Source organism: Miniopterus natalensis, chromosome 5, assembly GCF_054644295.1.
Source record: "Miniopterus natalensis isolate mMinNat1 chromosome 5, mMinNat1.hap1, whole genome shotgun sequence".
NCBI classification, from domain to species: Eukaryota; Metazoa; Chordata; class Mammalia; order Chiroptera; family Miniopteridae; genus Miniopterus; species Miniopterus natalensis.
The window spans coordinates 55,948,227-55,975,669 of NC_142085.1; the positions used below are offsets into that span (position 1 = coordinate 55,948,227).

General features: G+C 42.6%; 1 protein-coding gene across 1 annotated transcript in view; it reads left to right on the forward strand.

The window, feature by feature from the left end:
• The first annotated feature begins 4,171 nt into the window (after positions 1–4,171).
• Positions 4,172–27,443, forward strand: part of SOBP (sine oculis binding protein homolog) — a 153,185-nt gene continuing 129,913 nt past the window's right edge. Inside the window, exons 1-3 of the mRNA XM_087817540.1 lie at positions 4,172–4,723; positions 18,232–18,370; positions 20,155–20,340. Of these exons, the coding sequence (XP_087673666.1) occupies positions 4,628–4,723; positions 18,232–18,370; positions 20,155–20,340 (421 nt within the window). The 5' untranslated portion in view covers positions 4,172–4,627. The remainder of the gene's footprint in view (positions 4,724–18,231; positions 18,371–20,154; positions 20,341–27,443) is intronic.

Here is a 27,443-nt window from a genome sequence, read left to right on the forward strand (position 1 = left end):
CCACTGGGCAGAGACATATGACTAATTTTAGCCAATGGATTGGAGGCAGAAGTGACGTGTCACAGACGGGCTGGTGCTTTTAGTTGCTGGTGTGAGATTCTCCAGGGCTACATCTTCCCCTGTGGTAGCGGCTGTGGAGACACATGGTGGCATGGAGGTGCAACGCCAAGCCGTCGCACGGAGGACAGCTCTGGACAGTTACGCAGCAGGCTCTGTGCGAGCAAGGACTATAAGCCTTTGTTGTTTTGAGTCCCTGAGATTTTCTGATATTTGCTATTACAGCATAACCCAACATAACCAAAATATACCACTGGTTGGAAAATGTGCTATTATTTTATATACCACTGAGGGAAAAGAAGCTGTCATTTATCATTGTAAGAATTCATTATAAGATACATCACAGTCTCAGAGATGCTAAGATATGAAAAATGTGAACCTTAAATTAGATAAAATACAGATTGTTAAAATGAATTCACTAAAACAGATTAGCATAGTGTCAAGAACTCCAAATCTAGAGTTGGACAGAAAGATGGGTTCAAATCCCAGCACTTCCTAGCTGTGACTTAGTAACTTGGCTTGTGTAAGCCTTCGTTTCTTCGTATGTGAAATGGGGATAACAGTAGAAGCTGCCTCATAGGGTTCTGTGAATATTAAATGAGATAATTCTAATAATGTGTTCAGCATAGTAATTATTCCATATATTTTAGTCCCATGTTTGATTAGATCACAAAGCTTATTCAAGATCAGCATTAATTTCAAACAACATGCAGGAAAATCTTTTTGTAAGTTTGTTACTATGGCATACTAATCAGCAAATACTTATTAGTTCCTTACCAGGCTTGAGGACTACACCTCTGAGTTAGGTGTTTTCTGGTGTATTTTCCAGTTGAGCTAGATTAGAATGAATATCAGAGTAGTCTTGGTGAGTGAATGAAGTCACAAAAATATACCTGAGGAATGTATAAAAGGTCAGTCCTGTACCCATTTTGGTGACTGGTAGGATGGTAAAGGGAAAATTGAAGACGTCATCTATGTTTAGAAGTGTGTGTGGTGGGGGGAGAGAGAGGGAGAAAGCACCGGTGGGTGGGGGGCATAAGGGTGAATCATAGTAGCAAAAGAGTGGCTCTTCTGAGATACGTATAAGATTGTTCCTATCCACATAGGGTTACACTCTTACAGGTGCTATGAAGCTATGTAGGGGATATTATTGGCCTCATGGTATGTCCAGATTCATAAAGCAACTTTTGTTATAATTGACTTCATCTATAGTATATCTGAAGAAACCTACACCTTGTCATGAACAAGGCATAACAATGATTAGTTCCATAGTTCATTCTAGACTAAGTTTCCTCGTACATACGTTAAGAGCTTTCATTCTGTCACTGAAGATATGCATTGTTGATACGATGCTCTCACATCAGTTTTCTGGAGGACATATGCCTATGAAGGAACAGGTGGCTGATTAATATCATTATTTTTATTAAATTCCTGAACCATCGCAGAGTAAGTACTTTTCTTTAAAGGAAGTATAGCTGCCTTTAAATATAACTCTGGGATACAGCTCACCTTTTCTGTTTATTTTATTCTTAACTTGTGAAACTGTATCTTAGGACTTGGGGTATATAACTTGTTATTTGATATCAGCTGAACAACAGTGAATCAATTGTAACAGTTCTGGCACTAAAGGAAAAGGAGGGGACTTAAATATGTTTCCAGAAGACAAAAAAGCTCCTCTTTGTGTACACTTTACAACATATGCTACAACTTTAGAATATTCAAAAGTCCAAAAAACTTTTCTCACTACTTCTCATGAAAGACCAAGCAGACAAAACAGAGAACACAAACTAATTCCAACCCACATACTATTTATCAGATTTCTGGATGCAATTCAGACTGAAACCCCCTAAAGACCTTCTCTTCTTCTCTCCCTTCCGGTAACAGCATTAGAACGGCATTCCTCACTGCGGAACACACCCACTCCCACACTCCCGTGTTATCGGGCCAGGAAGGGGGTGCGCGGGGGTCGTGGTAGCGCAAACAGGCTCCTCGCGAATCCTTGCTGCGTGGGAGGTCGTCCCAGGTTCGCTGTGGGTAAGAGCAGGCTTCGAGATCAGGTCAGAGGGCTTGGGATCTCCACCGTGTACACCAGGGCACGCTGCCGAAGCTACTGGAAAAACCTTTAACAGGGAATGCCTGTACTAGAGCGCTCCGCACAACCTCAGCAATCCTACTCTCTTGACTTCTCGGCGTCCCGGATAACAGCTCCAGGATTTTTAGCATTTCTCCGGGCGCCAGTTTCTCGCCGACCCCTTGCGGGAGCGGAGCCAGCTTCCGCGGCTCACTCTGGCCTCCCGGCTCGCCGGGGACCCAGCGAGTCGAGCAGAGCGGGTGCGGCTTCCCCGGGCTTCCAGATGGGGCACAGAAGAGGCGAGAGGGGCTGCTCAGCTCTCTTGGGTACACTCCCAAGTACTGGTGATTTGGCGTTGACGGGAAAAAAATAATGCTAAAATGCAAAATAGCCAACGTGGAGATGCTCAGCCCTCCGGAGGACACTCCCAAATATCTCTAATTTGATGTTTAAGAAACAAAAGAATGCTAAAATGCAGATTAGGCAATGTAATACCCAGAATGAGCCTTGACAGGCCAAACGGAATTTATTGGAAAGCTAACACACATTCCCCCACAACGAATTCATTCTATCTTTTAAGTTAAAAAAAAAAAAAAAAAAAGTGTAATTTTAAGTTCCACCGCTGTCATAAGAAACACTCCACAATAACCAGCCGTGGAACAATGGACAGCCCCACGTCTCCCTGCCAGGTAGTTACGAAGTGTCGGGCGCGGGAAAGCGAAGCCGGGATGGTCAGGGAGTGCTCCCCAGGCGCAGGAGCGCCCAGGGATGCGTGTCTCACCGAAGCCCCACCAAACCTCCCATGCCAAAGCCTCAACCCAGAGAGGGACAAATGCAATCCAAACTTGGACCCGGGCTTGGACCCAGAAGGCCAAGGGGGGGGAGGGGGGGCGTGAGCGCAGAGAGACAGCGAGGCTCGGGAGAGCGGACCCGGGAAGAGGAGCCCAGAGGAAGGAGCGCGATCCGGGGGACAGGGAGGACCCCCCGGGGCGGGGCGCGGCGTCCCGACTCCAGCGGATACCGGGCTCTACGCGGGTCCCCGCCCTCCCAGAAGCACCCAATTTGGGGGTTAAACCCAGGGCACCGGGACAGGGTTAACCTGAGACACCAGTGTGCGTGTGTGCGTGTGTGTGTGTGTGTGTGTGAGAGAGAGAGAGAGAGAGAGAGAGAGAGAGAGAGAGAGAGAGGGAGGGAGAGCGGGAGGGAGAGGGAGACAGGAGAGGGAGACAGGAGAGGGGAGAGGAAGAGAGGGACTGGAGGGAAAAGAAGAAAAAAGAAAAGGGGGCTGAATGCCGAGATGTCCTACTTCTAAGTGGTTCATTGAGAGGCAAAAGCTTTCTTGCAAGCGCAGCCGTAGCCCGCGCCGCGCTGGGGACCAGCCGAGCCGAGCAGGGTGCGAGGACCTCTCCAAGGGACCTCCAGCCTTCACGTGCCCGCAGGGCGCCCCGAGGTCCCTGTCAGGGGGACCCTCTATCCTGGCGGCTGTGGGGAGGTCAGCACTGTGGTCTCCTGCCCCCGCGACTCCCGCTCTGCAATCGGAGGCAGCGAACTCCGTCGGCCCAGCCCCGGGGTGAGAAGGCGGCCCGCTAGCGGAGCGACCTCAGGTCCCCACGCCCTCCCCGCGCTCGGCCTCCCCCTTCACCCCCATTCATTTTTCCAGCAGCTTCTGGGACCCGCCACCCTACCCGCGGCCCAGAGCTTAGGGGAACGTCTGGGGTCGGAGCCGGAGCGCGGGGCGGGGGGTGTGGGGGGTCGCGCAGAGGCGGCGGCCGCGAGGGGCGCCGCGTCCCGCCGGTGTCCGCCGCGGATGAGCAGGGCGGCCGCTAGCAGCCCCCGAGCCGCGCGGCACAGGCGTACACAGTGACGGTGGAAGCCACGCCCGCTCGGGAGCGGGGGCCGTCCTAGGCCCCCCACCTCCCCCTCCCCCGCGCCCCCTCCCTGCCGGCTCCCTCCCTGCCCCCTCTCCGCGCCGGCCCCGGCCCGCCCCCCGTCTCGGCTCGCGGGCGGCGCTGGGCGCCCGGGCTGGCGCGCTCTCCGGGGCGCACACACACAGCGGCGCACGCACGCCCAGAGCCGCTCTCTCCGCGCCGGGCCCTCGTCCCCCTCGCCCATGCGGACGGACAGAGCGACGGAAGATGGCTGACGAGTCCACGGGGCACCGAGGATGCAGCCCGGCGGCGGCGGCGGCGGCCGGAGCGGCAGCAGGAGCGGCGGCGGCTGGGGCAGCGGCGGCGTTGGCGGCGGCGGCGGCGGCAGCGGGAGCAGGAGCGGCGGCGGCGGCATCCCCGAGACTCCCCGAGCTTCCTTCCCCTCTGACAGCCACTGACGTCCTCCGCCGCTAGAAGAGACCCCGGCCTTCCCTCCCCCCAGCCCAGCCCCGGCCCCGCCAGCACCGCTACCTCCGCCAGCGCCGCCACCATCAGCACCACCTCCGCCACCTCCACCACCGCCGGCGGCGGCAGCAGCCATTTCATCTCCACAGAAACCAGACACAAAAACATGGCAGAAATGGAGAAAGAAGGGAGACCTCCGGAAAATAAGAGGAGCAGGAAACCGGCTCACCCAGTGAAGAGGGAGATCAATGAGGAGATGAAGGTATTTTTGGACTTCGGGGCTGGAGAGACGGAGCTCTTTCTTCCGCCCGCTCCCCTCGGGCCGTTGTATGGATTTGGGGGGTACAGGGGCGCGCTTGTCAGTTTCGGTAGGATGCCCCGAACGCCTCGGCTCCCCCTCCAGGTGCAAAACGGAGGCCAACTCGCGGGCTGCATCCCCGGGGTTTGCCTGCCTCCAATTTGATGGGGGTGGGGGCGGCCGGAGAGCTGTTTAACCTCGTAAGCCCCAGGTTGGCAGAGGCGCGTTTCAGGGGGAGGGGTCCGGGGACCCAGGTGACCGCGGGCAGGGTGGAGAGGCTTTCCTCGTCGGCGGCGTAGTTTTTGGGGTGTTTTTTTTCCGCTTCTTTGGGAGCCATCCCTCGGATCCCTCCAAAGTTAGGAGCTGCCGGGCCGAGGCACCCCTGGAGCGCTCGATTCCGCCCGTCTCCCCCGCTCAGCTCCCCGCGACCCGATCCCGCTTCCCCCCAAGTAGCCAGCGGTGACGCCGCAGAGAGGCTGTCAGCGGGAGAGGGGCGGGCGGGCGGCGCGGGTCTGGGTACCGCTCCGCCGCCCGGCTCCCCGCGCGCGCCCGCCGCCCCTCTCTCCGGGCTGCCTCCGCCTCCCTCGGGGCTTCGCGCGCTCCGCTTCCCAGCGACGCAGACCCGGGGAGCCCCGCGGGGAGATAGCCGCCTGGGGGGCGGCCCTCGCGGGGCGCCTGCCCATTGTTCGGCAGCGCCGGCCCGGGTGCGCTCGGCGCGGCGGGCGCCCCGCCAGCCCAGCGGTGCTCCAGCGGCGGCGCCGCACGGGCTCCAGCTGCTCGCGCCGCGCGAGTGCGCGGGCCCCGCTCCGCGCCCGGCCCCGGGCCCCCGCCCCCTTATTTTCCATGAAGTTGCAGCTCTTGCCGGGTGAGGGTTTTATTCTGTGATTTCAGGAGTCTCCTCTCTTGATTTGAAAAATTATTTTATTTATTTATTTTTCTTTGAGTTACAAACACTTAGCAGATTTGAGGGGACTTCGGGTTTCATCCTGGCAGCTGTCTGGGTGTTCTCCATCTTCTGGTTAGAACCCTTAACACTGCCAACCAACTTGGTCGGGCTGGTTAACTTTGTACTTAAAAGACAAGCTAGATGAAAGTGGCATGCCGCTTAAGCTGAATTTGTCGCGTTTTGACGTTTTCTTGATTAGAACAAACGTATTCTAGGAGAGTGCCTTGTATGAAGCCCATGCTCCGAGAGGGACACAAGGATAACAAATCCTGTGTGTGCCCCCAGGAAATTTCCTTACAATCTAAATTTTGGGCTTAGGGTTCTTATTTCTTAGTGCTTGGAAGTATGAGGTGCAGCTTCAGTCCTAAGAGAGTTAAGGAAGATTTGCCTTGGACATCAGTGCCATTCCTCGGGATGGAAACCACCCTTAGAGAGAGAGACCCACCAGTAGGAGTTGTCCTCCAAAGGGGGTGGAATTCAAACAATCTACCATAACCGTTCTTCCTTCCTTACCCTTCCTGCATTTCCAGATTACTTTTCCATTTCATTTTAAATGGGGGGTGGAGGAAGAGGAGAGGGGAAGCCACCAGGAAATCAGTGTGCACTGGCCCTTTAAAACGCTGCCTAATGTGATCTATATGGATGGCAGCTTTTAAGTTTCATAGGTTCTAGAATTACAAATTAGCTAATTTTAATCAAAACATGTGAAATGTTATCCCGGCTGGATATAAAGGCTGACTGTGCTCGATGCTTGGGGCTCGCGTTGTTGACTTTGGCTGCGGGCACACTCCGTGGTTTGGGAGATAGTTGTCCTTCTACAGTATAACAGATGTTTGTCTGAACTGGTGAGGAAGAAACAAAAACAACATTGTGTGAAGGGAAAAATTACACAATTTTTAGCCAGTGCTGCAGGACTAAGTATGGAATTAACCTTCTTGCACAGAATTTCCTCTTTGAAAATGTTATTTTTCTTCTAAATCACCACCTAGTATTTGAAGTTGTAATCCTTATCGTTTCAATCCATAGTAGCATTACATGAGAAGTTTTAGCCAGCAAATAGTTCAATTGCCTGTAGCATGATATTTTCTCTCTGGTTTGGAACAACATATCAGAGACCCCTGGCCGAAATCTTCAGTCATGTCAAAGCACACCGTGCCAGTGAGTCACGAAATCCCATTTCTAGTGGAGTTGTTGAGGAGGCATTCCTCTCATATAATAGCGCTGAAAGTCCTCATTTTAAAAGTGATTTTTCAAAGACAAAAGGTGAAAGGGTTATTTTGAAATCATTTAAAATGTTTCTGCTTTTAATATTAATAACCACATCAATAAAACCCATCCCCAAACCTGATGGTATTATTACTCCTCCATCTAAAGTGTAGGGTAACATAACAAGTTGGTTGCCCTGTATAAAAATATGTGCAACAAAATGTCACCGAGAATACAATGTGGCCTTGTGCAGCTTCATATCGGTGCCGCTGGAGCTGCCTGGCTGTGTTTGCCTTCATCTGAACGGCTTTCATCTGGACCAGTGTAAACTAAGCCCTGGTAAGTAATCACTGCCCGGCAGAAAGAAAGGAATGTATACAGCTAGCACGGCCTAAGCTGTAAAAACGGAAACTTGAGCCCCCACCGCGGATCACATATCAAGGCTTGAAGGTAGGGGAAATGAAAGGGGGAAAGAGGAGAGAGCGAATGGAAAAGTCAGCCTGGGAAGTGGAGGATCAGGAGGAGGCCCCCCTTAGGGAGATTTGGCTCAGGGATTAGGGAATTTTATCATGGTGTACAGTGACCTACTCAGGTTTCAACACTGGTTGGATCAAGTTGCTTCTCTGCAAGCTGAAAGAAAAAGGACTGGTGTGTATGTGATTTTTTTTCCCCTTCGGGTAATAGAAAGGACATTGGTACAAGTGTCTATTTTAAGTACAGCAAATGCAGGGCACTGAGAATGAGCAACAAAATTACCTCCTCATAGAGACTTCCTTCAAGATTTCCTAATTGAGATAGTCACATATTTATTTAAAAATGGCTGGAGAAGACAAACTGGCTGAGGTTTAGCTGACACCAGTAATGGCATTGGAGATTGTCTTCATGTGGCTGGGAGCTAATGTTGGTTGCTGTTTCACTAGATCAGATATTGAGTTACATTTTCGTTATCACTAGTTTAATGTACATGGCAGTTGTAACAAATTTAAATTTGATACAATATAATTTTGTGTGTGAGAAGTACATGACTTGGCATAGCTTGCTTATAGTGTACTTTAGTGACAGTACCTTCAAGCAGAAATGCTTGTCTCATTATGACCTTTATAATGTCTCTTTATCTTTCCTTTTTTTCTTCCTCCTTTCATCCTGGGTTTTTAAAATTGATTAAAAAGACTCATTACTGTACGTACAATTAGTATGCCTTATTTAATTAGTAGCCAACAGAGGAAATTTTTTTAAAAATGTAATTTATATTTTGATTACTTTTGGTTTCTAAAGTGAATATTGTGAGTGTATCTAATGTAATATGTCTTTGTTATACTGTCAACTCACAAGTATCATAATAAATGGATGTTAAGAGGGAATTCTGACATATGGAAGGGTTAATTTGTTTCAGGAGTTCATCCAGAGCATGGTAGATATATTATAAAAACTAGTTTGTACTATTGGATGTGTAAATGTAAATAGATACATAAGTGCAAATATAGTTAAATTAAAGTTATGTATTTTGTGCACATAGTGGTTATCAAACAGGAATGAAACTAGAAAAATCTGAACTATGAGTAAAGATAATGAGTCAGGTTTTTATCTTTTAAAACTCTTTGACAAAACCAATGTGATTAGATCAAGCACTCTGCCCTGGGAACTTTCCTAAACAAACCATAATTAATGCATTTACAATGTTTGACTTCTTTATCAATTGCTAAACTACAAGATAATCTGTGTTAAATGTCCAGGGTCTTTTTTGCTGAAGTTTTCTGTCTATAAATATTCTCAGTAAGTAATTTGTACCTAAAATTATGCCTCAGTCCTGATGCCTACAGTTAGTCAGTCACATCTGTTAGAGTTTAGTAGTAAACTCACCACAAGATTTTTTAGTTTGGTTTCTGATGGTCTCCATTTGGCATTAAAAATGACCTGTGTCAATTGCGTAGATGATAAAACAAGTTGTAGAGCTGAGTTGAGTGCAGTGAGATAAACAGCTTGGCTTAAAAGAGAGAGAGAGACTGAGAGAGACAGAGAGTGTGGGAGGGAGGGAGGGAGAAATCAGAGTATGGATTAGAAAAGTCAGTATGGGTTAAAGTCAGTTCATTACTAAAACATGTATATTTTAAGTTTTGCTGTTGAAACTTTGTCCTGGTGTCAGACACAGTAAGTCTCAGGGACCTAGAAAGTGGGCTCAGGACCACATCACACTGCGGCATTTACAAATTATGTCATACCTCTCGGGCTGAGCAGTGGCCTCAGGTGTGCTCCATGGAAGGACTGGGGACTAATGTCAGTCAAGACATGGCCCTTGCCTCTTGGGAGCTGCTATAGAATGTTCCTGGGCCCACTAGCCTTGTTCTCTGCATGGCTTTCAGTTGTCTAGCTCAATGCTCCAGTCCTAAACCCATGAGATGGTCCTGGAAGGGCACAGAGAGCTATGAAGTCCGCTCTGCTCGAGCTGGAGGTTTTCTGAAAAGAGTCTCTCTGTCTGTGAACCTGTGAGTCTGATGTGTGGTAGAGAGAGATTCCCTAAGCCTCATACAACTCGCAGGTTCCGGAGACGAGGAAGTGGGAAGGAACCGCTGCACTTCCCCCCAAATCTGAAATGAACGCTTGAACCAGAAGAAAAAGAGTCTGACAGACTCATTCCCTTCTGCGTTTCCTGCCTCGGTGCTTGCCAAGCACTGCTCTGAGAAGCCAGGCCCTACTCTCCTTGTGTGAAAGACAGACTCATAGAAACCAAGAGGCAGCAGAGTTTTTAAAGGAAAGTAAAAAAAGGGCCCCCAGACGCGTAAATATCAGTGAGTGCAAGTGACTGTCTGGAAAAGGAGAGTTCCAGGGAAATACAGCGTTTTGTTGGGGAGACCAGGCTTTTAATATCGTCTACGGAAGAGTTCTTTTTATGAAGAGTCTTTTTTACTTCTTTTGAAAAAAATTATTAGAAGTAGTAGAAGGTGGGTCATATAAAAATCTCTGAAGTCTAAACCTTCCTCTTGTGGGATGGGAAGTCAGCCACACTTGCACTCTCAAGCTAATACGATTATTGAATATTTTCCTAAAATTAAAAAAAAAAACCCTCAAAAACTAGAGGACTTTGTTTTTGGTGGTGCCAATTGAAACATGTAAACAGACATGAAAGTACGGGGTGAGATTTTGAATGTATATTTTAGGATCTGTAGACTGATGGGTGTTCATGTCTCTTATACAACCAAAGGGGTGTGGAACTCTGTCCTGCTTTAAAGGCCAGTGGCTTTGGCACAGTCAGGAAAACAATGTAACAGGTCTTGGCGATTTTTAGGGCAGTTCTGCAGCTGCAATAGGACACAGCTGCACACAGCTGCACACCTGCCATTCCTGCCACATGTGAGCCTGGGGGCTGGTATCCACAATTTCACAGCATTTGTTTGACCTTTTTAGAATATTTGATGTCCTGGCCAAAGATTAAAATGTGGGGACATAATTGTCTGCTCTGTGTCACAATAAGACAATAAAGCAACATAGATTTTATATTCCGAAGCACACAAGTTTGGTTTCATATGCCAATTATACAACCATCCAATTCAGAGTGTATCAATAGGAGAACAAGAGTTTCTCTTCAGGCCTGCTCAAGGCTAGACGGAGGTAGATTTTAGTGTTATGATATGTCCTCTGCCCTTGGAATTGCACTGCAATAATTGTGTTGTGGCTGAGAACAATGCTGCAGAATGACCCAAATGGAGCGCACTGACCGTCTTCAAAGGATTTCAAGCTAAAAAGCGGTAGTTCAGGTAAAAACAGCAGGGCTCAATGGATAGAGTCTGCATCAAGAATGCAGATCAGGCCACTCTTACTGTTTCATGCATGTGGATAACCTTCTGTCATCTGTGGGGAGTAGCTCGTCTTTAGGATACCATGTGACCCAGTGGATATGGAAGTACTTTGTAATCTGTAAAGGGCTCTTCCAATATTTCTTTTGCACTATTTAAATTTTACCTCCCACCTTCTTGGCAGAACCGTAAAATAAAATCCAGTCACGTGCTCTGTGGTAAGAGTGGTGATTTAGACTCAGCCCTAGGCCAGACCTGGGCATAGAGCTAGGTACTGACTTCTAATCAAGTTCAAGTTGTACTGTCTACAAAAGAAACGGCTTCTCTTTTACAGATTCTCCCCCTCCCCCCACACACTTCCCTTTAAAACCTCAATTAGTGAGTCCAATAATACTTAATAGAAATTTACGTTAGAACACACGGAGGTGAAAAGGGAGATAAAATATTTTCCAAAAGTAACCATAAGTCTATTAATAACCTTACCTAGTGAGATATTCACATTTTTTCCTGCCTTGTAAATTGTTCAGGATTGGGGTTTCCTTTCCCTTTGAAAGTATTTCTCATATGCTCCACTTTCTTGTATAATGTGTTAGAATATTTTGAAGTTAGGTAATATAACTGACAGGTCCTCTTTTTTTGTCATTAGGATTGTGAATATGGCTGATATGGTTGTCTATGTGAGGACTATGTGTTAAGTAATTTTTAATTAAAACTTTTTTATTTTTACAAAAATAATGCATGGACATGACAGAAATAGAAAAATAAGCAATACAAATAACCAAAAAGAAAAACAAAGCCTATAATTTTCCCACCCAGACACAATTACTGTCAACATTTTGATGCACATCTTTTCCATGCCCTTTTCTATGTATGATATATAGTTTTGTTTGTGTTTTTTTTTTTTAAAAAAGTTCTTATAGAGTACTAACCTTCCTTTTAAAATTTAATATATTGTTAATAGCCTTTATGGCAGTAAAAATTTATCTACAGCATATATTTTAGTAACAAAATAGTATTCCATGTTAGTCATTCTGTGACTAAGCTGTAATTTATTTAACCAAATTTTTACTGTCATTATAGTATGTTTCTAAGAAAAATACACTAAGATAAATGTTTCTGAACATTGCATATTTTTGCATTTATTTCCTTAGACTAGTTTCTATAATGACTAGAAATAATATTGCTGAATCAAGGGGTATGTACATTTTTTAAGGCTTTTAATACATAGAGTCAAATTACCTTTTTTAAATGTGTCAAATTCCCAGTACTAGGAGAGTGCTCATTAACACTGGATATTATGATTTTTTTAATGTGCAAATATTTATTTTTAGAATCAGTTTTTTGAATTTTGTTTGATCATTTCTCTGTATTTATACATTTTTTGTGTTTGTGAATGCATTCAAATGGATTAGCACATTTCTTGAGTACATTCTAAATGCTAGGCATTATGCTAGGTGAGGCATAAGATGAAACAAAAGGTTCTGCCCTCAAGTAACTTACAGTGTATTTGGAACAGATTACATATTTTATTAGAACTGGAAGTTGGGCCCTGGCCGGGTGGCTCAGGTAGTTGGAGTGTGGTCCCCTACACCAAAAGGTTTTGGGTTTGACTCCCGGTCAGGGCACATACCCAGGTTGTGAGTTCAATCTCCTGTGGGGACGCCCACGGGAGGCAAGGGAATGATCTGAAAATCGGTAAAAACATATCCTCAGGTGAAGATTAAAACAAAACAATACTGGAAGTTGGAGGGAAAATGGGAATTATGTTTGTGGGGAGGAGGACATGGCTTTTCCTTCATTTCAGTGAGTCACTGGGAGCTCTTTGAAAGCCTTCTGCTCTCTTGGGTAGGATACAAAGTTGAAAACGCAGTTTACATTCAGTTATGCAAGGCCTGGGATGAAAGAAATTAGTGATACCTATGTATATTTTAAAATCTGCTTGTTTTCAAAATAAAATCATGAGTCCTCCTTGAAGACCTTGAAATACTTGGGTTTGAGAGGTATGTTGAGAATTTGTAATAATTGCTATTTTCATAGCTCCTTGAAGCCAACTCTTTAGTGGTAAAATGTTCAATTAAAAATCGCTAGATTGAACTTTGACATCTGTGCAGTAGTACTTCAAGTTGAATAGGGACAGCATCTAATGAATGTCCTGGGAATTCAGTCCTGATGAAAATAAATTTTGCAAGTATATAAAGAACTCAGAGAAGTGGGGAGATAGTAAAATTTCCTGCCTTCCCACCATCTTTCTGTGACTTTTTTTTTTTTTTTTAATTCTAGGAAAAGATGATGCTTTCAGACTAAATGTTAGGATTGTCTTCTTTCCTTGGGTGGCTTGGAGGTGAGAGAGAGATTGGAAAGGTCAAGGAAGAGCTATGGGAGTAAAGTATTAGATGTGCAAAGCAATCAGAGTCAGATGTGATATAAAAAAATTGTCAGCCCTGGCCAGTGTGGCTCAGTGGTTAAGAGCGTCAGCCCATGCACCAAAAAGTCTTGGGTTCGATTCCTGATCAAGGGCATGTACCTGGGTTTCGGGTTTGATCCCAGCCCTGGTCGGGGCACATGCAGGAGGCAACTGATGGATGTGTCTCTCTCACACCAATGTTTCTCTCTCCCCCTTCCCTCCTTCTCTCCCTCCCTCTTTTCTACTCTCTCTCAAAAAAAAAAAAAAAATCATTGGCCTGGCCAGTGTGGCTCAGCAGTTGAGCATCGACCTATGATCCAGGAGGTGGCAGTTCCATTCCCGGTCAGGGCACGTGCCTAGGTTTTGGGCTTGATCCCTAGTAGGGGGCATGCGGGAGGCAGCCGATCAATGACTTTCATCATTGTTGTTTCTGTCTCTCTCTCCCCTCTCCCTTCCTCTCTCTGAAATCAATAAAGCTATATATTTTAAAAAATCAATGGAAAAAATATCCTCAGATGAGGATTGACAGAAAAAAATTAAAAGAAAATTGTCAAATGAGAAGGTTAAATTTTAATTATAAATGTTGAGCATCCCCATTTCAACAATATAAAAAGTTAAGGAGAATAGGGCCCAGTGATCAAATCTGAAAGAAGGTGACATTTTAAGAGAAGTAGATCTTCCCTGGTTAGAAAGCTGTTTATATGTGATATTGACATCCTATGGGATGATTTCTTTGCCACTCTTGATTGGTGCAAGGAGGTAGCATCTTTGGAACTGCTTACACATTGGACCTTACAGAATTTATAAGAGAAAGTGAACTGGTATAAGTATCTGTATTTTTGTTCTGACTTTCCTGGGTGATCTCTCATGCCTGTCACTTACCTTCTGGATGCTTTCGTTTCTGTTGTAAAGTAAGGACATTACATAGGTTCACCAAAAGTTTATTGTGGAAATCAAATACCTAATTCATAGGGATATTGAAAGGAACAGGAGACCTTTAAAGGATGTGGAAACACTATAAAGTGCTATAAGAGTGTTAGACGTTATCATTATAATTATAGTGACCTATTTTCCAAACCCAAATTGGACCACATGGTATGAGAGAGGATTTTTGTGCCACTTCCAAGGGCGAGAGGCAGTCTGCAAAATGTGATTCAGATGCCAGAATATTGAAATTTCTGGCACATTTTGATGGTTTATGGGAGCAATGATAAAATATTTGAAGTAGTGGGTGTTTAGTAAAATTTATGATGTGTGATCACTATAATTATATTTCTTTGCAAAAGGTATTTTATTTCTCATATAAGTAGAAGTTCTTTGGTTTCACAAAATCTCAGAGCTTGGAAAGACTTTCAGAGACTTTACTTCAATTTCTTATTCTGAGTCTCCAGGGTAAATGGTGGGTGAAGATTTAGGGGGAAGCAAATTTTATAGTCTCCCTTAGTACAGTAGCTTCTCTCAGAATCTCTGTATTTTAACTCTTATCACCTTTCTTTTTCATATTTTAAGAAAACATAACTGACATAACATTATGTCGGAAAAGAACAATTCTTTTAATAGAAAACTTTGTAAAGGATAACAGTACAAAAAAATGTTGAAAAAAATGACTGTTGGAATTCCCTATCAGGACTTAAATCCCCTCTGGGCCATAAATATTAAATTTACTTCTCCTAGGATATGTTTCTTGGACGATAACTACAAAAATAAATTTCATTTCCTTTGGTTTAGCACCATAATGAGTCCATATGATATCTGGCATCAAATTCTACCCAGAAATTTAAAATTTTCAGTTATTTATTCCTTGGGGTTCTTTGCTTTCTTTCTTTCTTCCTTTTTTTTTTTTTTTTTTTTAAATAGAAAGGAAGGGAGAGAAAGAGGAAGAGAGAAACATTGATTTGTTGTTCCACTTATTTCTGCATTAATTGGTTAATTCTTGTATGTGCCCTGACCAGGGATCGAACCCACAATCCTGGCTTATCTGGACGATGCTCTGCTGAGCTACCTGGCTGCTTTTTTTCCCTTTTTTTAATCCTCACCTAAGGATATGTTTTCACTGATTTTAGAGAGAGAGAAAGGGGGGAGAAAGAGAGAGAAACATAGATGTGAGAGAGAAACATCAATCGGTTGCCTCCTGTCCATGCCTGACCTAGGGTCGAACCCTCAACCCAGGTACATGCCCTGACCGGGAATTGAACCTGCAACCTGTTGGTGTATGGGGACAACGCTCCAACCAGCAGAGCCACCTGGCCAGGACAGGGCCTCTTTCTTAGTACAGTGGTGTGTAGGTCAGAGGTAATCGTCTGTTTCTTATATTTACACTAGGAGAAACTTTTTTTTTCTTCTTTTTTTTTCTTTCAATGAAAGTCTTGTTCCTCCCCTCATGAAAGGTTTGAGATTTATGGCTTGAGGTTTTATAAACTGTGTGTTTTCTACTTTTGTAATCATATATTAAAACATTAAGGAGTTTATTTTATTTTCAGTGACAAGAAAGGGAATGTTTCAGAGTTTATTTTCACTGACATTTGTAGTAGCTCGAAAGTCGTGGAATAGATCAAGTTCATATTGATCCACGAAGCGTCTGAGCTTTCAGCGCAAACCGTAAACTAAGCGATGCAGTTAAGATGCCTGAAGAATATGAATTTGGTGTTCATAATCCAGCTGAGGTTTCAGTTCTTATCCAAATGTGTGAAACTTTTGGATTCTTCCCTGGGATTGGTTCTGAAAGACTGAATGGATTTGCAGCTAGACTAAAACAAACAAATCTATATGCTGACCGGGAGGTTGTCCCATGAATTATGCATCTGTAGCCTTTGTGTCACTTCAGAGGTTAGAACTGGAGAGAGAGATGCCCAGATACAAATGGCCTAGAAAATTGGATATGGTGGCCTGGAGTTATGATGCAGAAGAATTTCTGTCTCGGCAAGGTTCTCTTACAGATTGGGGCAAACAGCACACGGACCACTAGGATGGCTTGAACTTGGCTTTTAACACTGTTGAAATTGTTTTTGAGGCAAGGGGTAATTCTCATCCTTGGAGACTTCTGCTGCCAGACCACTCGTGGAGAACCTCGATTTCTGTGCTTAGGGACTCTCATTCTCCAGTCCAGGCACTGAGTTCAGTGAAAGAAATTGGGTGCTAGGGGAGACTGATGCCTCATTAAAGGGATCACTTTTGGTTGAACAGAGCAGCATTTAACTGAGTCCTCAGTGCTATCCCAGAAGTTGCTGAGCTTATTATACATATCGATCATCTCATCTTTGTGCATTCATGAAGAGAATGTCTATTTAATGTGGACATGACCAGCCATCAGAGAGACTAAATGCCTCACTAGAGCTTGATATGGATGACTGTTGGCCTCACGGATGGTAGTGCTGAATCAGTCTGGCTAGATTTTTTTTAATTGCTTGTGCACTATACCAGCACAGGTAGACCCAGTTGGAGCTCTGAGCTTAAGTGGGCACTAAAGCACAAAATCTAGCATCCTGTGGGTGGTTTGAAATGCCAGATTTGTTTCTGTGGAGTCAGTAATGTAATATCTTTTTTTTTTTTTTTAATGCAACCCCTGCTGAAATCTAAAGTTGTGAAATTTAAGAGAACATGGAACTCACACGTTGAGGCTGTGAGCACTCTGGTTTAACCTGGCTGCTTTGTTTCAGGTATATAAATTATACATCCCAGTGTAATTCAGAAATGACAGCTTCTAGGAAGAGTGAGAAAAGACTCTTTGAGCCACAGAGGTTAGCATATATAGATTTCTAGCTCAGTCTAGGAAGCGTAGGCTGTCTTGTCAGATAGAGATGCTTTTAAAAATTTATTCAACAAACATTTATTGAGCTCTTACTCTGTAGTGTAGATTCCTTTTTATTTAAAAAAATTTTCAGCTTTATTGAGATATGATTAACACATAACTGTGTAAGTTTAAGGTGTCTCGAGGGTTGATTTGATACATTTATATATTGCAAAATTATTATCACCATAGCATTAGCTGCTACCTCCATCCTGTCACATAGTTTACCATTTCTTTTTGTGGTGTGGACATTTAAGATCTACTATTTTAGCAACACTCAAGTATATGATACAGTATTATTAGCTATAATCAGTATGCTATACATTAGATCCCCAGACTTTTTAATCTTATAACTGGAACTTTGTACCCACTAACCAATATCTTTCTATTTTTCAGCTAGAGATTCTTAAGGCACACACAAACATTAAGATTATTAGCAAACATAGTCTCACATCTTGCTTCCAGATCTAGCAGTTGATAAGTTCATAAAACATAGTCACCTGATGTTAAGGCTTTAAACCTATCCAAGTGTGTCTATTATTTTCACAGTTTCATATCTATAATAACAACACCTTATATTTAGATACTGATTTATAGTTCAGAAAGTGTTTTCATGCATTATCCAAAATCTGGGCTGACTAGTAACCTTAACGTTATTTGGTACTTTTATATTACCTATCAAAAGACAATAGAGTGTCCTTTGATTTCATGGAGAAAGACTCTGTCACTAATGAAATTTATAAAGCAAATCATGCACTGATTTTTAAAGAATACTCTTGCAAAAGGGAAAATAAAAAAGGGAGACCCTTGTAGCCTATTTAGCTTTCTGTGTGGTAGCGGTTGACAAAAAATTCCTTTGCTGAGATTTCACTTTATTTGAGATGAGTCATGTTAAGAGGCATCAACTGAATCAGAAAGCGATTTTAATTTACATTAATCTGAGCCACAAAAGGTCAATTAATTGTTTTCATTTTCAAAATCGTTTTTTTTATTTTAGCTATTTTGGGGCTTTACCTTTCAATATTTTTATATTAGTGTGGGATAGACTTTACAGAGGAATATGCTAAAACTGTGTTTCTGTTCATAAGCAAAACTGACTAATACCTTTTTTCTTATTATCTTTAAATTGCAAATGTCTGAGGCCTGTCATAATTTGATGTGTCATCCTGAGATTTAAATGCATTACAATTTTTAAACATGATTTGAAAAATGAACACGCCTCTAGGGGAGGTGGGTAGAGGCTGGTAGTAAATGGGCAGTGCAAGCGGAATTTGATTCATGCAATCTTTGCAAATAGTTATTGATTATATAAATAAGTAGTCTATGCTTCTCTTTCAGAACTTTGCAGAAAACACCATGAATGAACTCCTTGGCTGGTATGGCTATGATAAGGTTGAATTGAAAGATGGTGAAGATATTGAATTCAGGAGCTACCCTACAGATGGAGAGAGCCGGCAGCACATTTCTGTTCTCAAAGGTAATGACATTTAACGTCCCTTTGTTCATGCCAAGAAGGATTTGACTATCTCAACTAGCCAGAATTGAGTTGCTTTGGGACTCATTCTATTGATTATGCCAATGGTTGATGTACATCCCCAGCCCCAGGAGCGCTTTCCCATAAGCAGAATCCCACAGAATATAAGAGCACAACGTAAAACAAAAGTAGACACAGCCTGGTCTCCTTCCAGCAATGGGAGAACTAGCTAGACAAGGGCTGGGAACCTTAAGTGCTGTAGTCATGCCCACAAATTGATAGAAAAGGGATGTTTACTAACTTCTCCTAGTTTCCTAAGCCCTGGGATATACGAATTGCTGAGGACTGGTGCTTTCTGTGGAGTGAAATGCTCGGTTTAGATTTTGAGACCGCAAGAGAATATCATGGTTACTTTGGTAATCCCCTCCTTTTTGTGTGTGAATTCTAAAGGATAGTCCTATTGCTGTTTTGTGTCTAAAGTTTTCTCCCTTCCCACATCCCCACACCTGCGAGTAGGGTAAGTAGAGGAGTAAGAGAGTAGTGGATGATTGGATCCTGGGTTACTCTCTAAGAAGTTCCTTAAAGCCCAGCGAAAGGGTGGAAGTTAGAGGCTTGGCAGAGCTGAATTCACAGCGATTCTGCTGGTGGGAGCAGTGCCAGCTCTCCCGTGAGGGAGCTTAGAGCCATGGGTGAGTGTTGGTGTGGATACTGAACGTACGAACCTAAATTTGGAACGACTCTTTGTCCAAGAAGAGGAGTGTGTGAAGAAGCAACGACCCATTTGGGAAACTTTAATAAAATGCGGCTGAAACGAATTGTGTCGTCACTGGCAGTGTGGCCAGTATTTGCACTGCATTCAAAGCTCTGCCGGCATGCGGTTCTACCTGTCCGTGCATTTTGTTTCCAGTCTCTAAAATAGCACTTTTCCTTTTTGTACGCCAAGCCACGAAATGTAAATGAGCTGTCCTGCAGGCATGTGGGATTGAACGTACGTGACAGATTTTATGTTAAGCTTGCTATGAAATGGTACACATCACGTTATGGCAGTAGTATCAGTTTCACTGTAAATGAAAAATACAAGTTGTGAGTTCATATTCTATAAACTAATAGCTCATAAAATCCTTGGTCTAGGTAGTAATCTTTCCCTCCGGGGACAGGAGTGCCAGGATATGCGACTAGAAGGAAAAAGTTGTTTTCTATGGTTGAGTTTTTTTAAATGATTGACATGCACAGATAAAATTCACAAAGTTCATATCATTGTAAGTTTTCTTTATTTTCATTTTTGTTCCTTTTTAATTGATATTAATGGGTTAATTTAATTGCTCTACCCCATGCAACATTTGCTCCTAATCATTTGTTTCTTTTCATATTGGTGCTTTTGATTATATTATGAACCACGTTTATAATACACTGGGACCTAGTTACAGTGCTCGGTTAGGGGGGCACTTTTTAAGCTGTCTCCTTGGTAGACAGAGCAATGCCTGCTATATATCACTTTGTACATGGAAAAGGTTATTTCCCTCTCAATTTTCTATGGGCTTTTACAGTGCTGAAATTCATCATCATGATACAATTGGGATGTTAGTTATCATAGTAGGGCAAATTATAAAGGAGCCCATTGGAAATTTATGGTAACAAACTTGGATGGTCTGTAGAGTTCTAGTAAAGTGTTTAGAAGTTTGCCAGGAAAAATTGTTTTGTTGCATAGCTGTTTCACTTGAGAAAACGTCGTCATAAGGAAAATAAGTTCATTTGTCATATTGAACATGGTTTTTTTTCTCTTACAGAAAATTCTTTGCCAAAACCAAAATTACCTGAGGACAGTGTTATTTCACCATACAATATAAGCACAGGCTATTCAGGGCTTGCCACAGGAAATGGACTCAGTGACTCACCCGCAGGGTCAAAGGATCATGGCAATGTGCCCATTATTGTCCCTTTAATTCCGCCACCTTTCATAAAGCCACCAGCAGGTAAGTCTTTACTGGGGTTTCCAACAATAGTGACTCATAGAAAGTTGTTTGAACTATCTTATAAATAATTATCAAGCTCAAGTTAATTTTGGAAAAGACTCTTAGAAACTTTGTAGATAAGAAATGTTAGTGCATGTATTCTTTAATGCAGCATCGCTATATTAAACAAACCCCCCAATCTATTGCTTAGACTATAAACGTTCAACCTGCAAGGGACTTTTTCTACCACTGGCTACAAAAGTTATTTTCCTTCTCTGAAATAATCTGTTCAAAATAAAGATGAAATAATTTTAAAAATAAGATATATACTGACAGGTTAGCAAGAAAAAAAGTAACCATGGTTGGTGGTGTCTTGAGGGTGAGGTCTCCTCCATGGATTTCTGTAAGAAGGGGGAGTTTTGTAAAGGGTGTGTGGCAGCTTTGTTCTTGAAAGTTCCCTCTTCTAAATCCACTTAAGAAACAACTTAGATTACCCATCTCTTCCATAGAGTTCTTTCTAATTCCTAGGAAGCTCTTTGAGACCTTTAAAAAAAGTGGAGATCTGAATTTCACTTGCATGAAAATGTAATGAGTTCTTTTATATTTCTAGAAATTAGATGGCAGTGCATTAACCTGATGGCAGTGGGCAGAGCACGATGTGATATTGCAAGCTAGGTTTCAGATATGTTCCTCACAGAGAAAGAAGTTCAATAATATTGTATCTGGGTTGCTGTAAAATGTTGGAATTGTGCTAGAAGACTTAATTGCTACACTGGTTTATTTTTTTGTATATTGAATTGAACAATGATAAATACTGAGTTTTATAGCAGTAATTAGTGTGATTTCCTAAAGCTAATAGTTGTATTTTTTTTAGGGAAGGTAGGTGTTTGGCTCTGTTTCCACAACAGTGAAGATATTTGTAGATATGAATTCCTGGGCTTATGTTATAGATATATTGTGCCATATTCTAAGTGTTAATAACATTTTATTTCATGGTATGGATACATTCTCTTGTTGGCCTAGTGTGTGTGTGTGAGTGTGTGTGTGTATAATTTTTTTAATATATCTTTATTGATTTCAGAGAGAGGAAGGGAGAGGGAGAGAGAGATAGAAACATCAGTGATGAGAGAGTCATTGATCGGCTGCCTCCTGCATGCCCCTGACTGGGGATCAAGCCTGCAACCCAGGCATGTGCCCTGACCAGGAATCGAACAGTGATCTCCTGGATCCTAAATTGATGCTCAACGGCTGAGCCACGCCTGTCCGGGCAACTTGGTATATTTCAGCAGTAAGTGTCCTTTCACACTGAGGTCCTCAGATATGTCATCAAAATACATTTACCTGTGAAAGTCACTTGTAATTGTGTTTGTCGACTAATTACTAATATAATTTGTGTATCATATAAAATTTGCCTTTTTAATGCCCTATCCTCCTTTGATTGTTTTGTGATATGGAGGGGCCCAAATTTATCTCCCAAGGGCCAGCTGAAAAGAAGAGGGGTGGCTAATTTTATACATGTGACGTTCATGTTTGAATGTATGCCCAGTGACTTAGATGAGTGGTAGTGATGATGAGGGTATCATTAAGGCAGTGTGACTAAGTGAAAAGAACACAGCCTTCAGATTCAGACAAATCTAAGCTTTGTCACTTGCCAGCTCTGTGAACATGGACAAATTACACAAGCTCTCTTCTCCTTAGTTTCCCCGTCTGCTAAATGGGGATTATAGTTCCACCTCAAGGGATTTGTTGTGTCCCTGAGATGAGAAAATGTATGCAAAGCTATCTAACATGGTCCCTGCCATACAAAAGCCATTTAATTTTTTCTTTTTTTTCTTCCAGTTTTTATTCAGCCCTAGAGTGATCATGCACATGATTTGTGCATAAAAAGGTGTGCATCCAAATGCAAATTCCCCTCTAAGATTTATTTGAGCAAAAGCAAACAGCTTTAGAAATTAGCATAGCTGAGGCTAACATGAATTTGGCATGCCAAAAAACCTGCCCTGGAGTTTCCTGCTGAGCCAGCCACGTGGAATTCAAGCACACAGCTCCTATTTAATTCTAATTCCACATCAGATCAGGAAATAAATATGCAAAGGGATAGAGGCCAAAAACTGAGCCTTGGAAGTCTTAGACGTTGGAACTCTGAGGAATTCCAAGCCAGAGCAACCGAACCCCAGCGGTTTTGTGCTGTCTTCCATGCAACTCCAAGGCACTCATCTGTTCAAAGCACAGTGTGGAGGACGTGTTTAATTTTCTGTATCTGCTCTACACCAGACTCGATCCTACTCCCGGGTTCTATAGGAAAAGACAAAGATGCAGAAAGGTCCTCCGTGTTCAAGGACCTTACTCTGTTAGTTCCTAAGCAGAAATTTACAGGAGAGATGAATTTTGATTTAGTCATGTTGTCTAGATTGGGGGTTAACAACCTTTTTCTGTATAGGGCCAGGTAGGAATTAAGGCTTTGGAGTTGTGCTGTCTCTATTACAACTGCTGAACTCAGCTGTGGTCACAGGAGAGCAGCCATGGATGATATGTAAACAAATGGGCATAGCTGTGTTCCAATAAAACTTTATATTAAAAAGGCAGTGAGCAGAGTTTGACGGGGGACCACAGTTTGGTAACCCCGGCGTGAGGGTAAGACTGGTAAAAGTCTCATGATAAGTGGAAGGTGAATAGTGTTTCTAAGAGTCGGGCTATGAGCTTTGCCAAGGTCCTCTGTGGAGTATCGTGACAGGAGCAGTGAGGATCGGAAAATAGTGGGGTTTTCAGGGTATGTGATGAGCTCTGACACATAGTGGGTGTGTCACCAATATTTGCGGAATAAATGACTATTTAAATTGCTACTGCACATACATGAGACAGTGCAGGCTACTTTGTTGTTGAATTAGTCCCAACCTATCTGACCTTGACCATAATCTCCCAGACAGTTATGTGAGTAATTATCCATGGATAAGAAAAGTCCACGGATTATCCAAAAACTTCTGTCTAGTTAATCATTTCAATTCTTTCTTTTGCTAAAACTTTACCAGAGTTATTATTCAGGTTAATAGAGTCGAGGCACACTTGCTGTCAGTGGTACAGCCATATGCAGGTTGACGTGGCTTCCTGAGGGGAACTAAGAAATGGTAGAATGCCTAGAAGCAAAAGGCCCCTCGGTAATCAGCCCCTGAATAATTTAGAGTTGACTGTATCATGCAAGTGTCCACCTCTCAGGATAGGGAAGATGAGGATCATATATATGCTTTGGATTCCTGGAAAGAAAATAACTATTAGTGTTCAAATTGTTGTTGTTGTATTATGAACTGTGACAATTCTATGTGACAATGCTAATAATAGTACCTGTGTTTGTATTAAATCCTTTACAGTTTATGAAACTCACTCATACTTGCTATTTTATTTAATCTGATCTTTATAGAACCCTGAAATTAGCATGTTAAATAGTATTAAATAAAAACTGAAGCTCAAATTGGTTAAATGGCTTTCTCAAGTCACACGGTTTCTAAGTACTTGAGCCAAGACTAGTACTAAGGTCGTCTGTTTCCTAATCCAATACTCTTTTTAATTTAAAGTTGCTCTTTTAGCATATTTGTACAAAACTTCCCTAGACTGTATCCAAATAAGAATACTTATTAATCTGCTACTTTAGTTTCAGTGACAGGGGATGCAACTTGTTCCTGCTATTTTTTAAAGTCCACATCTTTTGGGAGACTCAGTGAGTTCTCTCACCCTGAGAATCAGTGGTTTTGTGAACTGGGAGGACCTAGTAGGGGTGAAACCTCAGTTTGGTTTGAAAGTGAGTGCCATCATAAGTAAGGCAAGCTGCTGCTTCCCTGAGGTGCCAGAGGGCCCTGGTCAGGCCCTGTTTGGTCAGGCCCTGGTTTCAGCGCATGTTTCCTGTGCTCGGGCGGGCTCACCACTGGACCCCGTCCACATTTGGCAGGCCGTGGCCCAGTGGAATACTCGTGATTGGGAACATGGTTGATACCACAGACTCTTGGATCTCCACTCTCCTTTTGCACAGCTGCACACAGAAGTGTGGGTGTAGCTTACTTGTGTGCCTGGGGAACTGCTTTTCTGTTCCTGCCCCCCCCCTTTTCTTCAGAGAAGGGGAACTCCCTGTACTTTGGTGATCGCCACAAGCATTGACCCTCCTTTGGCCGCACTTGTTTGCATCCGATTTCACCCGATTTCCGATGCTAAGCTGCCCTTCCCTGTTCAGAGACAGAATTTGGCCCTTGGTGTTGGCTTTGTGACATCACAGTTGTTACTATGGTAATAGACTTGTTATAAACACAGGATAATAGCCCCGATTTTGCTTTTTTTTCCCTCTCCAAGCAGTGAAGGGAACCACCACGGTCCTTAAATAAGAATCGCAGACTTTTGCAGACTTTAGGGAGTGGACAGAATAAGGCTCTGCCATACAGAGAAGCTACTAGACTAACCCAAAACTCTATTGTAAGAGCAGTATTAGAAAATAATGGAAAGCATTGACCAACTCTTTTTATGCAAAGATTCCTTTATTCTTTCAGTTTGAACGAATATGGAAACCTCTTTCTTTGCTAATTTAAAAAATCACAGCATGAGCATAGTCTGACGTGGCAGGAATATCTATCAGCAAGAGTTTTGAAAGATAATTCAGGTTAATTATATTGTAACCTTGCTGTAATTCTTCTCACATTAGAGATTTTAATATGAATTCAACCCTTCGGGACTTCATTCAAAGAGGATTGTGCTGGTAAAGGACTTTGGGCATGGAGTGTAAGAGCCAAGTTACAGTGAGTCTCCATCAAAACACTAGGCCTGCCCTACTCTCCTGAAAGTTTGACCATTGAAGTAAAGACATGCAAAGTAGATTTTAAGTATAATGTTTTTTATATTGGTCTTGTTGCTTTCCAAGTGAAATAGCACTCGGCTCCATTGATGGGACATCAGTCCTCTGGATGGTTGGGCAGGTTTGGGTCTCCCCACCTTGTCTACCTCTGGTCAAAGTAACCAGCTGGGACTCAAACCAGGATTTTTACATCACGGTCTTAGACTTGCCCTATGAAAACATTTTGCTCCCAAGAATTAAAAAAAAAAAAGTCAATAAAACTATTAGTCATTATTTTTGTTCATAAGGAAAAGATGAAATGCAGCAACTTTTTAATGAAAGTTTTCCTGAGCTCTGCTGCCGAAAACAGTGTATCTAGGAAACGACCCTTTAGATCTGAGTCTTTCCACAGGTTTTCCCAGAGGCTGTAGCTTGCCCATTATATACATCCAGAATCCCTCTAAGTCCCTGAATACTTTTAAATGAAATGACATGTGAAAAGAGGAGGGACTATATATCTCTGGATGCATTTATGTGGCAGTTTTGAATAAAATGTTTTTTGCCTCAAATGACAGGTGATCATGTTCTGATCCCCACCAGGTCCCCCTGTTTGAGGTGAAGAGTAGGGCCCATTCATGCCGGACACGCAGGTTTGTGTGGAGGGAGATGAGATCAGCCCCTAAGACCAGCTTGATTTCCTGTGTGCAGGAGCGTCTTGCCTTTCTTTGAAAACAATGACCATTTCCTGTCTTCCAGGATGGTTTGCTTTCAGTGAGCTTTCCAAATTTGCGTTCAGTCACAGTCATGGAAATATGATATATTTTTTCAGGCAAATCTTGAAATTCTTAAGGGGTTATAAGAGCTGGGCTCTATGGAACCATTAACTTCGCTGAGAATGTGGAAACATTCACGTGATCTGCTAAGCTCTGTGTATGAAGCTGAGTAACCCACAGTTAATAAGCATGTTACTTTTTGGCTCTTTTAATTCTTACATGGAGTCATACTTGCAGGGAAATGGGAATCAGAATGTGGTTTGCATTATGATCATTATTTATGTTATCTGTTATTCAATATTCTGGGGCTCGCGTATGCATGCCGTAGCCCAAATAGCCATTGGGAAAACAGGATTTAATCAGAATTGCTTTGCCACTTATTTTTGTGTCCAACTTTTAAAATATGATTATTAAATAAAATTACTTAGAGTTAATGGGATTTGGATGACTTACTATTTATGTAGCAGATACATTTCTTAAAAAAAAGGAGAGGTTCACTGAACCCTCAGATTTGGAGTTTTCCAAGTCACTGAGCACAAGGACAGGAGGGATTATGGTGAATGGCAGGTAGGAATTGTTAATAACAGTAATGATAAAATCTCATCGCAGCTAATATTTTTTGAGCACTTATTATCAGGCAGGCATCGTTTAAATAGATGATCTCATTTTATTTTTTAAACAATTCTATTTGGTACTATTATTAACCTTGTTTTACTTGTGAGGAAACAGACCCAGAAAAGCTAAGCAACTTAACCTGAGGTCACACAGGTAATAGTGGCAGAGCTGATATTTGAACCTAGGCATGATGTCTCCTTAACCCATATTTATAACCACTGGGTTATCCAAAGTGCTTTGTAAGTCTTCAGTCACTTATGTATTTACTGAATGTTTTTCACATTGTACCAGATAATACAAATACATATATCATCATCCCTGACCACCAAGAACTTAGAGTGTAGTTGGAATATAATCAAAACACCATTATAGTTTGACTTTGGAAAGTAAGACACAATTTTAGCAGCGTTTAGATGGCGGAATGGTGCATGGTGCGAGTACAGGGGCAGTTAAAGTGGAGTAACAGAAGGTCTCCAGGCAGATTATCAAGATCTGCTATATTTGTACAGCTGAGAAATGAGATCTGAAACACAGTGTAGGCTAGAAGATGGTCATTTAAAATTCAAAGTGATTAAAAAAGACACAAAAGCCTAAAAATGTTATTTACTATGATATGGGTCCTGTTTTATCTTTCTTTATGTAATTGGGGGGGAATCTTAAAAAAGTGTAGGCCAAATTTCAGCATGTTCCATCATTCTTAATGCCAAATGGAATGTGTAGTTTGAATGGAAAGATTACTAGAGCAAGAACCAGGAGACCTGGGTTGTTAATGCCAGCTCTGCCATTTACTGACTGTATAATCTTGGAGAAGTTACTTAGCCTCTCTGAGCCTCAGTTTCTTTGAAAACTGTATTTATTTAGGTAATCTATAATTCCCCTATATTTATTAAATCCTGATTTATGACTTGTATAGTGAATTTCCCACC